Here is a 13,154-nt window from a genome sequence, read left to right on the forward strand (position 1 = left end):
TACAGCCTGCTGTGCTGTGCAGGCTTCACTTAACTAGACAATGTTCCCAGCCTCCCCTGCCTCCCCACCCTGGCTCCCCACGAAGCAGCCTCGTGCCCCAGGCGAGCCTGAAATCTAGGTGGATTCCCAGCTGGCCTGCTCCCAGGCACTGCCAGCCGCTGCCCCACCGCTGACTGACAGGGCCCGTGACCCCAGGGGGACAGAGCGTGAGCTTGTCTTCCATGCTGTGTGTTCCTGGGGAACTGCCCTATGGGGCGGGGACCTGATGGGGCCAGTGAAGGGAATGGGAGGTGGGAGAGGGGATGAGGATGGATAGAGACAGCCAGGACATGTGATAGAGGAAAGCAGGGGCCTAAGTTCTCCAGTAGCCACGCTCTGCTCTGTGCTTGCAGAAGAATACCCGCGTGTACCCATGCATGTGGTGCAAAACGCTGTGTAAGAACTTCGACATGCTGCCCAACGTGGACCGGAGCGGCAAGATGGGCTTGTTCTGTTCCATCTGCTGCACCACCTCTCACAAAGTGAAGCAGTCGGGTCTGACTGGTAAGAGAAGAGCCGTCCCCAAGGGCCCTCTGCTGCGAAACGCGAACCTGTCCCGGTGCACTCGTGCCTCTCGAAGGGAGGGTCGGGGGAGCCCGGGGAGAGGGAGGTGATCTGCGGGAGGAGGCGCCGGCGTGGGTGGCATACACAGGAGGAGCTGGGGAAGGTGAGGAGCCCTCACAGGACATAGGTGCTAAGAAAAGCTCACCATGTGCACTGGATGTGTGTGCTGCCATCCTCGAGTGCAGGGGAAGCCCATGTGCTAGGAGGTCTGTGATGGGCTCAGCACTGCAGCCATGTCTGTGCCAGAGATACAAGACGCCCATGCCCCTGGTGCTCACACCAGCTCAGCTGCTCCCATGGAGCGCTGGCATTGTCACGTCAATTACAGGGGCACCAGTGGGTGCTGTTACAGGAGCTGTGCGTGCGTGGGCTCCGCCTCCTGGGGTGCAGCTGAGTGATACAAATGCTGGGAGTTGCTTTCCCAAGATGCCCCTAGGTAAGCTAGGGTGGGGCACCGAGCTGCACAGCTGGAATCATGCTGCATCCCTGTCCCCTGAGGCAGCATTTCTGCCCTGGCAAAGCTCAGCGTCCCTGTTCTCCTGGGATTGCCAGGCCCACTCTAACAGACTGGAAAAAAGAGTGAACGGGCACGGAAACGTGCAGCCCACCCTCTGCCTCCAGTCCCACCTGCCACACTGCTGCCACTGCCGTCTCCTGTCTCTGTCTCGCTAGGTCCAGCCAGACCCTGCAGCTTCTGCAGAAAGAGCCTGTCTGAGCCCTGCTATTACAACAAGACTGACCGGGTGGTGTACCAGTTCTGCAGCCCCAGCTGCTGGACCAAATTCCAGGTACTGAAACACGCTTCCTGTCAGGGAAGGGTCCTGGAGTCCCCTCTCCTCTCCCAGCAGAGGCTGCTGCTTCCCGGCACTGCTACAGAGAGGGCATGCTGGGAAGTCCCAGCTGGGACCTAGGAGTTGCAGGGGTGGTATTCACAAGTAACCCTGGTGCTGGCCCCACCCTCTGCTCTTTGGCTGGGTGCAAGATGAAGCTGATTGTAATTTACTCCTGTGACTGCAGCCTGTGCCAGCTTGAATGCTGAGTGGCGATTCATACAGTGTGACCCTGTGGTCTGCTGGGGGCAGGGCATAGGGGCACAGGGCTGGGTGGAAGAGAACTACTTTCTAGTCCATTAGTAAATAAGGAGGATGTTGGGGAGCATCTACTAAGGATAAACATTTTACGATCAGGCCCAGATAACGTGGACCCAGAGTCCTGGAAGAGTTGGTGGAGGAGATCTCTGGCCCACTGACATTCCTTTTTAAGTGACTCTTGGAATACTGAGGCAATGCCAGAAGACGTGGAAGAGAGAGAGAGCTAGTGTCCTGCAGTGGTCAGGAAGGGCGAGCGGGATGACCTGAGGAGCTATAGCCTGGTTAGCCTGACATCAGTCCCTGGCAAAGTGTTGGAAAAGCAAACACAGAAATCAGTCAGTCCATACAGAATGAAAGGGTGGGAATGTGAGTCATGCCAGTCATTGTGGGAAATAGGTCTTGTCACACAAATCTGCTTTGCCCGATCAAAGAGAACTGTGTAGATACAATATAGTTAGACTTTAGTCAGGCATGTGTCATAGTGACACACAAGATTCTGATTAAAAGTGACAGCTATACCATATCAATAAAGCACATGTTGACTGGATTAAGAATGGCAAATGGACAGGTCTCAAAAAGCGGTTGTCAGTAGAGAACCACTGAATGGGGATGTTTCTAGTGGGTTGACGTACTAGGCCCATGTTGTTCACCACTGTCAGTATAGTAAGAATAAAATCTTGCTGATAAAATGTGTGGATGACACCAATTGGCAGAGTGGTAAATAATGATCAGGACAGGCAGTCATACAGAGCAATCTGATTTGATTGGTAAGTAGAGCCCATTCAAATAACTTGTTCTAATAAACCCAAATGCAAGTTCATGCATCTAGGAACAAAGAATGCAGACCATGTGTCCAGAATGGTGAGGGGGACTGTGTCCTAGAAGGCAGGGATGCTGGGAAGGGTTTAGGAGTCAGAGCGGACAAGCAGTGGAACAGGAATGCCCAGTGCAATGCTGTGGCAAAAGGGCTAATGTGACCCTTGGTTGTATAAACGGGCTTGGTAAGTAGAGAGCTCAGATGGGACTTTACCTCTGACTAAGGCATTGGTGAGGCCGGTTCTGGAGTACTGCATCCAGGTGTGGTGTCCACATCTTAAAACGGGCGTTGAAACATTGGCGAGGGTGCAGAACAGAGCCCAGCAATGATTTGAAGGCTGGAGAAAATGTCTGCCAGCGAGAGACTTCAAGGTCAATGAGTTTAGCCAGTCCAAAAGACAATTGAGGGGTGAGTTGCTGACACTGTGTAGATACCTTCCTGGGGAGACGATACCGGGCACCAAAGGGCTCTCTGATTTACCAGAGAAAGGCAGCACAAGAATCAATGGCGGGAAGCCAAAGCTAGACACATTCAGATTAGAAATTAAGCACGAATTGTCCAGTGAGGGTGATGAACTGTTGGCACAGACTGCTCAGGGAAGTGGTGGATTCACCATCTCCTTATGTCTTCACATCAGGCTCTGGAGGCCTGTGCAGAAGATCTGCTTTCAACAGAACCCAAGTTAGATGGGTAACTCAGTGAAATGTAATGGCCTTTCATAACCAGGAGGTCAGACTGGATGCTCTAATGGTCCCTTTCTGGCCTTAAACGCTGAGTGTTTGAATGTGCTGGATGGGGACATGTTGGCCAGGGGTGTGGTTGGGCTGGGCAGGAATGCACCAGCTGGAGGGCATGATGAGTACCATCTGCCCCCTACGTGCCCCTCCTCCTTTACCTTTCTCCCTTTGTCCCCTGCAGCGCACCAGCCCAGAAGGGGGAATCCACCTGAACTGTCACTATTGTCACAATCTCTTCAGTGGGAAGCCAGAGATTCTGGACTGGCAGGTGAGAAGGGACAGCATAGCCCTGTCCACTGGTGCATAATGGCTGAGGCCCAAACCAGAGGGGTTGCAGAGCCTCCTCTGATTCCTTTCCCTGCTCTGAAGAGGGGGGAGGAGGAGGAGGAGTGGAGCCACCCCTGGGCAGTGGAAGAGCTCTTGGGCTGGTTAGCCATAGCCCTGTAGCGGTGGCTGCGGAAGACACTGCGTTGAGTTTTACTCTCCTGGTGTTCAGGGCACAGGCTGGGCTGGGTTCAGGGGCGAGGGCAGAAGAAGTCCCTCTTGGCCCAGTTCCTGTGCCGTGTACGTTGTGACTCTGTCTACCCAGCGCTGTGATTCCGCTCCTGCTTTCCTAGCCAGCATAGGATTACCCGGCCAGCCTGGCTGACCCAGGCAGCGGTCTCTTTGGCAGGACAAAGTGTACCAGTTCTGCTGCAAGGACTGCTGTGAGGACTTCAAGCGGCTGCGTGGAGTGGTATCCCAGTGTGAGCACTGCAAGCAAGAGAAGCTGCTGCACGAGAAGATCCGCTTCTCCGGCGTTGAGAAGAACTTCTGCAGCGAAGGTAGGTGGAGGGAGCGTGGGAGAGGGAAGCACCTGCCGCTGGCCACCTGGCTTGTGGAAAGCAGAGACCTTGTAGTGGAATGAAGGGAAGTCTCTCCTGCCAGGGCAAAGGCCTGGCCATGTAGTGCAGGGAGGCTGATTCCAGGATGGATTCCTGTCTGCCAGCACCTGGGGCGAAGGCCTTGCCATCCAGTGTCTGCTTGGGGAGGGCTGTCTCATTGCTTTTCTCTGTCTGAGGGTTGGGGGAAACAGCAGGTGGCAGCTCTGCACCTCCTGTCAACACACGTCTGCTCTCCTGCACCTGGGCTGGCCTGGCCTGACCTTGTCCTGCCTGGCAGGTTCCTGCACACAGGAGGCTGGAGGCGTTTGTTTGGAGTCACACTCTTCCTAGGAGCAAAGAGGTGAGAGATGGCAAATCCCCTGGAGGTCCCATGTAGTCCCAGCCCCTGGGGCCAGTGCAGGATTGTTCCCTACAAGGTTGTGCTCTGTTGTGTCTTCACACACCTGGCTTCTGGTCTTGTTCAGGTCAGGGAGTCCCCCAGTGCATCCTGGGAAGATTTCACTCCTATTGTTTCTCCGCAGGGTGTGTGCTTCTTTACAAACAGGATTTTACCAAGAACCTGGGTCTGTGCTGCATCACCTGCACCTACTGTTCCCAGACCTGCCAACGGGCGGTCACCGAGCAGCTGGAGGGCAGCACCTGGGATTTCTGTAGTGAAGACTGCAAGAGCAAATACTTGCTATGGTACTTCAAGGTCAGTATTGGCATTGACAGCCCGGAGCGAAAGTGCTGCTGTGGGCACTTCATCTAGATAACTGGGCATTGCTCGGGGGAGCTCCTGTTGCTGGAGTCTGTGGTTGGCACTGCTGCGGGGAAGCTGGCACGGCTGGAGTCCCTAGCTGGAGTGACGGGACACTGCAGTGGGGCAGCTCACAGCCGATGCTGCCAGAGCTCACAGTGCTGGAGTCTGCAGCTAATGGTGTGGAGATGCTGGCACGGCTGGAGGCCCTGGCTGCTTCTGACAGGGTGCTCCTGCAGGGAAGCTCACAGCACCTTGCCATGTGTCCCCCTTTCTCCGAAGAGCGTTTGTGTTGCGCGCAGAGTGAGTGTGGTTAGTGACTTGGTTGTTTGTGTCTCCTACCACTCGGGGCTTTAGGCAGCTCGGTGCCATGCCTGCAAGCGTCAGGGGAAGCTGCTGGAAACCATCCACTGGCGCGGGCAAATCAAACACTTCTGCAACCAGCAGTGTCTGCTGCGGTTTTACAATCAACAGAACCAGCCCAACTTGGACACGCAGAAAGGGCCCGAGAGCCTGCTGAACAGTGAGTAGGAAGGAGGGAGGGGCCTGGACGAGACACTAGGGAACAATCCTGCACTGGCCCTGGGGGGATGGACTGAGTGGGACCCAATGGGGCGTCTCCATCTCCAGCGGCTGTGGTTCTATGACACACACGGTCGGCTGGGAGGAGCCGTGCCAGCATGCTGCCTGTAGCGCTCACCCTTAGTGAGGATGCTCAGGGATTTAACGGGTGACTCTGAACCTCCAGCCTCTTACCTCAAGTTGCCAGCGGGGAGCTTGATTTGCAGGGTTAGGGACTGTGTGGTTTGATGAATAATCCCCCGGCAGCCCCACACCACCCCCGCACTCTGACCCCCTCAGATCTCTAAACTAAGCAGGATTGGGCCAGGTCAGTGCTTGGATGGGAGAGCTCCAGGAACAGCCGGGTGCTGCAGGAAGTGGAGCTGGTGATGCTGTAGGTGGGCTCAGGACGCTAGAGGGCACTGTGCTGCGCTGCTGGAGGTGCTGCTCTTTCAATCAGCCGCAACATGGAGGCCTTCGCAGGCAGCAGATCCCAGGCAGCTGCGGGAGTGCCGGGGTTGTTAACCCCAGTGTCCTGGATACGCCTGTGTTGCAGTGCCGGGGTTGTTAACCCCAGTGTCCTGGATACGCCTGTGTTGCAGTGCCGGGGTTGTTAACCCCAGTGTCCTGGATACGCCTGTGTTGCAGTGCCGGGGTTGTTAACCCCAGTGTCCTGGATACGCCTGTGTTGCAGTGCCGGGGTTGTTAACCCCAGTGTCCTGGATACGCCTGTGTTGCAGTGCCGGGGTTGTTAACCCCAGTGTCCTGGATACGCCTGTGTTGCAGTGCCGGGGTTGTTAACCCCAGTGTCCTGGATACGCCTGTGTTGCAGTGCCGGGGTTGTTAACCCCAGTGTCCTGGATACGCCTGTGTTGCAGTTCCAGTGGGAGGCTGGATTCCCTCTGCCCGGCGCCCCTTTCCTGCAGTTAGCCTGTGTCAATCAGTGGTAAAAGACTGCAGAGTGCCTTGGGATCGCTGACGGAAGGTGCTGATTGTTATCGTGAGGGGACACAGCTCTCCCCTGTCCGGGATCACTGCTGTGGCCTTGTCTGCTTGGCTCTTCCTGGGCCCACAGCCTCCTCCTGTGTTACTCAGTTGATGTAGTTTAGTTGTAAACTGCCCGGAGCTTGTGGTGCATTTGTGATGCAGAGCGATTAATTGCCTTGGACTTCAGACGCGGCTCTGACTGCTGCCAAATAGCCCTTTCGCCTGCTGCCACAAGCACCCTAACGTTCCCTGCAGAGGGTCCTGGAGGTACAGATCCCTGGCTCACCTGCACCAGGGCCCTTCGCTCTGAGAACTCTGCCCGAAGTCTCCAGGCTCTGCTGCCAGCGAATGGCCCCAGCACTGCAGCTCGAACGGCCCCATAAACCAGGTGGGTGGGAAGGCAGCTCACAGCAGAGCTGCGGCATGTGCTCCTGGTGAGAAGCAGCACGCGATAAGCAGCAGCCTTTTCTGTAGCCGGTGAAGTCTCTGAGGGGTGTGTAGGGGTCACCCCACATAAAGCATGTTTGAACAGCAAAGGCCAGGAGCGTGGACAAGGCCCCCCACTACCGAGGGCAGGGCCTGTGTGCTGGAATGACCCATGCTGCCAGGAACTTGTGGAAATCTGGACGAAGCACATTGCCCCGCCTGGCATGAAGACATCTGGAAGCTGAGGATCCCGCCTGGCAAGAGGCATCAGGCTCCTGCGGCAGAGGGCGAGTGTTACACCTGCCATTTCCCAGGTCAGCAGCATTGTCTGCGAAGCCCTGATCTCGCCTAGCCACAGGTGAAGCTGAGCGCTGCACTGTCCATATCTGGTAACATGGACTCTTCCGCGTCCTGAAGGCACTGCAGCCCCACCACCTCCTTCCTCGCCCTGGAGGTGCTGCATATTGAGGAGGGGCCTCCAGTTCTGCCCTATGAAGCGCCCCCACGAGAGCCTTCTGGCCAAGCAAGCCATTTGCCACCCTCTGGACCTTTGGGGAGGACCCATTTCACACTCCTTGGCCTTGCTGCGTGCAGCACAGACCTGCAGGAAGAGTCCCTCTCTCCCCACAGCCCATTAATCATCCAGCCCATCCCCAGTGTTGCTGCTATATTTTATCCCCTGGGACAGGGTGACAAGGCAGCTCATCTGAAACGCACCAAGCACTCTGGTAGCAGTGCCATTCGTATGTCAGCCAAGGAGCCACGGCAGCTGAGGGCCCTCAGCTCTCACCAAGGGGCGTTGGAGCCTCGTGAAAGGAGGCTAGGACTTGACCAGGATGTTTTCTCAGCACGGGACGTGAAAGGCTCGAAGGATCTGACTGCTGCCCTGATCCCCAAGACGAGCTGGGCAGGTGTTAGGTCTCAGGAGACGGGTAGGTCAGAAGCCAACCGTGCATAGTAACTAACCAGATAGTGATAGGCAGGCCGCGGAGTTCAGGCCTGCAGCAGAGTGCCCCATGGATCCCAGGTTTGGAGGGTGTCGTGCCTGTCCCAGAGTGGCCTGCTAGAGCAAAGAGGCAGCAGGATAGAGCTCCTCTGCAGGACGTGTGTTTTGGAAGGGAGGGCAGCTCCAGCAGCCCTGTGCAGATGAGATGTTTCATATCAGCAGGGCTCCTGGCGGTTCTGTGGTACCAACACCCTCTTGCCCAGTGCTATGGAGAAGAAGAGCCACAAGGTCAGAGGGATGAAGAACACGAGTCGTAAGAAACCAGCGGCTGTGCCTGGGCCAGACCTGAAATCAGGACCTGTGTGAATGGAGTCTTGTGCAGTCCCGATTCCAGGTCCGTCCCAGGCGCAGGCACTGGTTTCTCACTCCTCTCAGGCCCTTGTGACTCGTGCTTTTCCAGAGTTCTTCATCCCTTGGGCCCTTCCGTTGCTCTGAACAGCTGGTGACCCTAGAACTGCTTAACCAATTGTAGGTGGCCATTGCCTTTCTTGGGCTGAGTCTCTGTAACCATCAGTGCTTCCCAGTGTGGCTCTGGGGAGACCCGTGTGTGAGGAGCCTCGCTCACAGAGGACAGGCTCTTACGGGGAAGTACAGGCTCTCCAAAAGGCCCTACCGCACTTCCTCCCTCTCTGACAGGCCAGACCTTCCTACGCAGAAGAAGCAATCCTCACAAATGGGGCTTTGAGAGCCCCTGACCTGAGGGCAGGATGAAACCCAAGAGCCAGCCACCGTGCGGCCTCAGATGGGCACCTGACCCAGAAGGTGGGGGATTGGTCACTTAGCGTGCGGGGCTCTGTGAGGGACCTTCTGGGCTCCCTGGCCCCACAGGCAGAGGGTCCTTTCTCCTTGGCCAGGAGGGGTCTTTCTCCTGATTCCTCCACTGCGGAGATGCCTGTCACCCAAACCCACAGCCCAGGCCTTCCCCGCTCACAGCCATGGTCTCTTGGAGGCAGGTAGGTTGTGGGCCCCGGTCAGTCTGGGCTGGCTGCTGAGAGGTGGGATGTAAGAGCACTGGGGTCCCATGCAAGACCTGCAGGTTCTGGGGCAGGCAAGTCTTGGGCCAGGACTTGCTCTCCCCCCAGCTGGACTCATCAAGGGGCTGTGCTAGCATTTCCAGCAGGCAGGTCTCTGTGCTCCCTAACGAGATGGAAGATCTGTGTGGTTCAAGCATCCAAGAAGTGCTGGTCCCATGAGCCCTTCTGTTGCCTGCCAGACCGGGCCATTGGCAGCTCCTTCCTCTGCTCAGGGAGCCCTGCTGCGGAGGGACCGATCCCTCGGTGACGCCTGCTCCACAGTGAGCTGAGGCTCTGCTGGACCCTGCACAGACAGCCAAGAGTGCCATGTACAGCAGTCTCTGCCCACGGGCGTGCACGGGCTAGTGCCAGACGGGGAGGTCTGGGCGTGCTGGAGACATGGATGAAGGAGCTAACACTGTATTCACCAGGCTGCTCCTGCAGCAGGCCTGGGACTTCGCATGAGCTGAGTCCATGAGTCTCCATAGCCAGTAGCTGTCTGGCTGGTGCCCAGCCGTCTCTGCCTGCTGCCCGTCGGGTATGCTGGTACCTCCACAGACAGGAGCCGTGCTGAGAGCGGGCTGTGCTGAGCTCCTGGAGTGCACGTGGGGCACTAATCATTCGTTCTCTGCCACCTTCCTGCTGAGGATCCCAAAGCACTTTGCAAAGATGTTGCCCTGGTTTGCAGAGGGAGTCTGAGGCAGAGGAAGGGGAAGTGATTCAGCTAAGGCCACACAGCAGGTCAGTGGTCAAGCTGGGAATAAAGCCTGGATTCCTGCCTGGAAGCAGGGCAGGGTTTTCCTTTGCCCACGTGCTGTGGCAGGAATGGGTCGTGCCAGCGCTGAAATCTGGGCTGCAGTGCTGGGGAGAGCAAGACAACAGTGGAGACAATGATGTGATGTTTAAGGTCTAATACCTTGTGACCTCACTGGGCTAGGAACATATTGGCAGCTACTGTCCAGGACTAGCAACCAGAGAGCACGTCAGTCCCTGCCCTGCCGCTGTGTCCAGGCCCCCCAGTGGGACCTGCCAGCCTGAGGGTGTAAGCGGGTAAAAATGCTTCTTCTCTTTCCCTTGCAGGTCAAACGCCAGAGCCAAAACCTCCTGTCTCTTCCGCACAGAAAGCAGAGACTAACACGGTGAGGCCTGAGGTGGGGGCGGAGTGAGTTCTGGGGGTGCACATGGGAGAGGCACAGAGACGGACCAGGTCTGCCATTGTCCCAGGGGGGACTTCCTTAGTTGGTAACAAATTCTAGGGCCTGGCCAGAGTTTCCAAGGTGGCACTGGCCCCATCTGAGTCTGAGGCAGCATCCCTGTGTATGAGCAGAGAAGCCTGAGCCAGGCTGGTAGGAAGCAGCCCATGGGGAGGACAGTACAGTTGCCTCTCCTGCTGAGGGGCAAGCGGCAATGGGTGACTGGCCCCAGTAGGACAGACAAATGCCATGGGAAGGCAGTCAGGGTACGGCTAGGAGATTTGTTCCCTGCGTCGCCTGACACATGCCCAGACCCTGTCCCGCCCCTGCCCCAGGCCTTGGACCCTTCAGTGATGGGTGCTGTGCTCCCTGCTGGTTGGGGGGCTCGGACTGCCTCAGACTTGTCCGTCACCAGCCCCTGAGCTGCTGCTCCTTTGGCCAAGCCTGCACCCCTGGACAATGCCGCCCATTCAAGGGCTTGGCTCCCTGGCACGGCCATGTTTGTAGATACAGGAACCTGCTGGGGGTGTTTGGCTTGGGGTGGGCCAGCCAGGGTGTGCATCTGGGAGTCTGCGGATACTGCCTGAGCTGGGGGACAGTGTCCTGGCTATGAGGACTGGACATTTCCCATGCCATGGGGGTTGTTGGCGGAGAGGAGGTGTTAGCTAGCACAGGACACAAACTTGTCCCTTTCTGAATCTTGGCAGTTGTCTGCAAAGACCTCCTCAGCCCAGATGTCCCCAGCTCCCCCACTGCCCCCACCTCCGCCAGTTCCAGCCACGCCTCGGAAGAACAAGGCTGCTATGTGCAAACCTTTGATGCAGAACCGGGGGGTGTCCTGCAAGATAGAGATGAAGTCCAAGGGATGTCAGACAGGTAAGCGCATGTGCTGGGTCTGGGAATGGGAGGGGACAGACTGCAGACTGAGTGTGTGCCATTGAGCCTCGGTGAGACTCCTTGAGCACTCTGTGCCAAATGGAGAGGTGAGTGGGAGTCGCTGTAACTCCTGGCTGGAAGGCTGGAGGGAGGGGAAGCCACTCACCAGTAGATGCCAGCCAAAGAGGAGGGGCCTGCTCCTTCACCGGAGAGCAGGGCAAGATGGCCCAGGCTACACGCTTAGAGCATTTGTGCCACCTGTCCCTGCAACCTGCCCAGCCCTTCCTATGGAAAGCCAGGAAATTGTGTACCTCCTGCTTGTCTAACTGGCCACCGATCCAGCGATCCCCACTGCTTAGCCCCTGCTGCTCCTGCATACTTCCCTGCCGTAGACACGGGACTGCACCTTCTCTCTAGGGCCTGGTGGGGGCAGGGGGTTCTCAGCTCAGGTGGGTTCTGGCATGTCACTCCAGACAGCCGGTGTCATGGGGGCAAGTTGGCTACTCAAGGCTCTGGAGGACAGCAGCATCGAGCCAGCCTGCCTTTGCAGAGGTGCCGCCAACAGGCCTCAGGCAGACCGCTGGAGAGGTCTCTCCTTGCAAGCCATTGATGTGCTCATGGCATTCCGAATGGTCCCGGCCTTTCTTGGAGGCGCCAGCGATCCCAATGCCACGGGAGAGGGTCCCTGGTAATCAGGCAGAAGCTTTTGAGGAGAGGAGGGTTTGCAGCAATAGCACATCATGCATCTGCCACAGTCTCAGATTTGCCTGTAAGTCGAGGGAGCAGGTGCCTGGGTGTGCATGCAGACCAGGTGGTGCTGGAGTGGATGCCAGTGTCCGGGGCAGAGTGAGCGATGTACAGCCAGCAGGGGTGCTGCAGGGAATAGAGCCAAGGGGGCGTGCACGGGAGAGACTGGTCCCCCTCCAGCCAACAGAAAGCAGTGACATAGCATTTGTTCTGTGCCAGAGGCAGACTGGAAGCCACAGGTGATTGTGCTGCCGATCCCCGTCCCAATCTTCGTGCCTGTGCCTATGCATATGTACTGCCAGAAAGTACCCGTGCCTTTCTCCATGCCTGTCCCGGTAAGCAACACGCCCACCTGCTCATGCTCCCCTTCCCTGAAATCTCTCATGCTGGGGCCAACCTGAGCCCCACCTCCTTCCCCGCTCCTGGCCTCTGGGTGCACCTGAAGAGCCAGTTTGCTGTCAGGTGGGTGGAGGCAGTATTTTGCCTCTGACTTCTGCCGGTGTCCTGCTGACCGCTAGGTGCCTGTGCCAATGTTCCTGCCCACCACACTGGAGAGCACGGATAAGATAGTGGAGACCATCGAGGAGCTGAAGGTGAAGATCCCTTCCAACCCGCTGGAGGCTGACATTCTGGCCATGGCCGAGATGATCGCAGAGGCTGAGGAGCTGGACAAGGCCTCCTCAGACCTGTGTGGTAGGTTTCATCACCATTCCCTGTGCCCTGGGATCCCCTCGCAGGAGCTGGCCTGGGGCTTGGCTGCTGCCAAAGTCAGATCTGTCCGTACTCCAGCGTGCGGGGAGTGGGCGCTACCTGTGGAGAGCTCCACCGCGAGGGCGAATGCCACTGAGCCGGCACCTGACGAGCTGCATTTCTGGCGCAGAACGGTGCCTGCAGCCCTGTCTGGTGGGGACGGGCGTGCCATACGTGTGCCCTAACCGCACTGGGTTAACAGCCAGATGATTTACTTGAACGTTTAAAATGGGGTTGTACGTGGGAGAGACACTCACCCAGGAGGGGCAGGGTCACAAGCGGTAAGCATTGCCAAGCATGCAACTGAGCTGCAGTTCTTGAGTCCTACTCTGCAGCCTCTGACTTGGTCTCCAGCTGAGAAGGCTCCTAGGAGAGGCCGTTCTGAACACCGGAGAAGGCTCAGCAGCACGGCTCTAGGGAGGTCAGCTGCACTTTAGCACAGAGCCTCAGCTTAAGAGAGTGTTCAGTTCTGCGGGTGTCATTGGGCCCATATGCCTCTCAAGTTTGCAGAGGAGGGAGGGGACATTCACGCTCTGAACAAACGAGCTCCCCTTGTGTTCACAGACCTGGTGAGTAACCAGAGTGCGGAGGGCCTCCTGGAGGACTGCGACCTGTTTGGGCCAGCGAGAGATGACGTGTTAGCCATGGCTGTCAAGATGGCAAATGTCTTGGATGAGCCTGGCCAGGACCTGGAGGCCGACTTCCCCAAAAGTAAGAGCAGGCT

At 57.4% G+C, this 13,154-nt stretch overlaps 1 protein-coding gene across 4 annotated transcripts in view; it reads left to right on the forward strand.

Moving 5' to 3' along the window:
• Positions 1 to 13,154, forward strand: part of ZMYM3 (zinc finger MYM-type containing 3) — a 51,130-nt gene that overhangs the window by 26,967 nt on the left and 11,009 nt on the right. For all 4 annotated transcript variants that reach the window (XM_067547944.1, XM_067547942.1, XM_067547946.1 and 1 more), the window contains 11 exons: positions 393 to 543; positions 1,276 to 1,391; positions 3,430 to 3,516; positions 3,922 to 4,072; positions 4,654 to 4,826; positions 5,229 to 5,394; positions 9,945 to 10,003; positions 10,765 to 10,933; positions 11,900 to 12,015; positions 12,199 to 12,373; positions 12,995 to 13,141. In XM_067547944.1, the coding sequence (XP_067404045.1) occupies positions 393 to 543; positions 1,276 to 1,391; positions 3,430 to 3,516; positions 3,922 to 4,072; positions 4,654 to 4,826; positions 5,229 to 5,394; positions 9,945 to 10,003; positions 10,765 to 10,933; positions 11,900 to 12,015; positions 12,199 to 12,373; positions 12,995 to 13,141 (1,510 nt within the window). The remainder of the gene's footprint in view (positions 1 to 392; positions 544 to 1,275; positions 1,392 to 3,429; positions 3,517 to 3,921; positions 4,073 to 4,653; positions 4,827 to 5,228; positions 5,395 to 9,944; positions 10,004 to 10,764; positions 10,934 to 11,899; positions 12,016 to 12,198; positions 12,374 to 12,994; positions 13,142 to 13,154) is intronic.

Source organism: Emydura macquarii, unplaced genomic scaffold (genome assembly GCF_026122565.2).
Source record: "Emydura macquarii macquarii isolate MOO-44397 ecotype Brisbane River unplaced genomic scaffold, CSIRO-AGI_Emac_v2 contig_1253, whole genome shotgun sequence".
In the NCBI taxonomy this organism is placed as follows: Eukaryota; Metazoa; Chordata; order Testudines; family Chelidae; genus Emydura; species Emydura macquarii.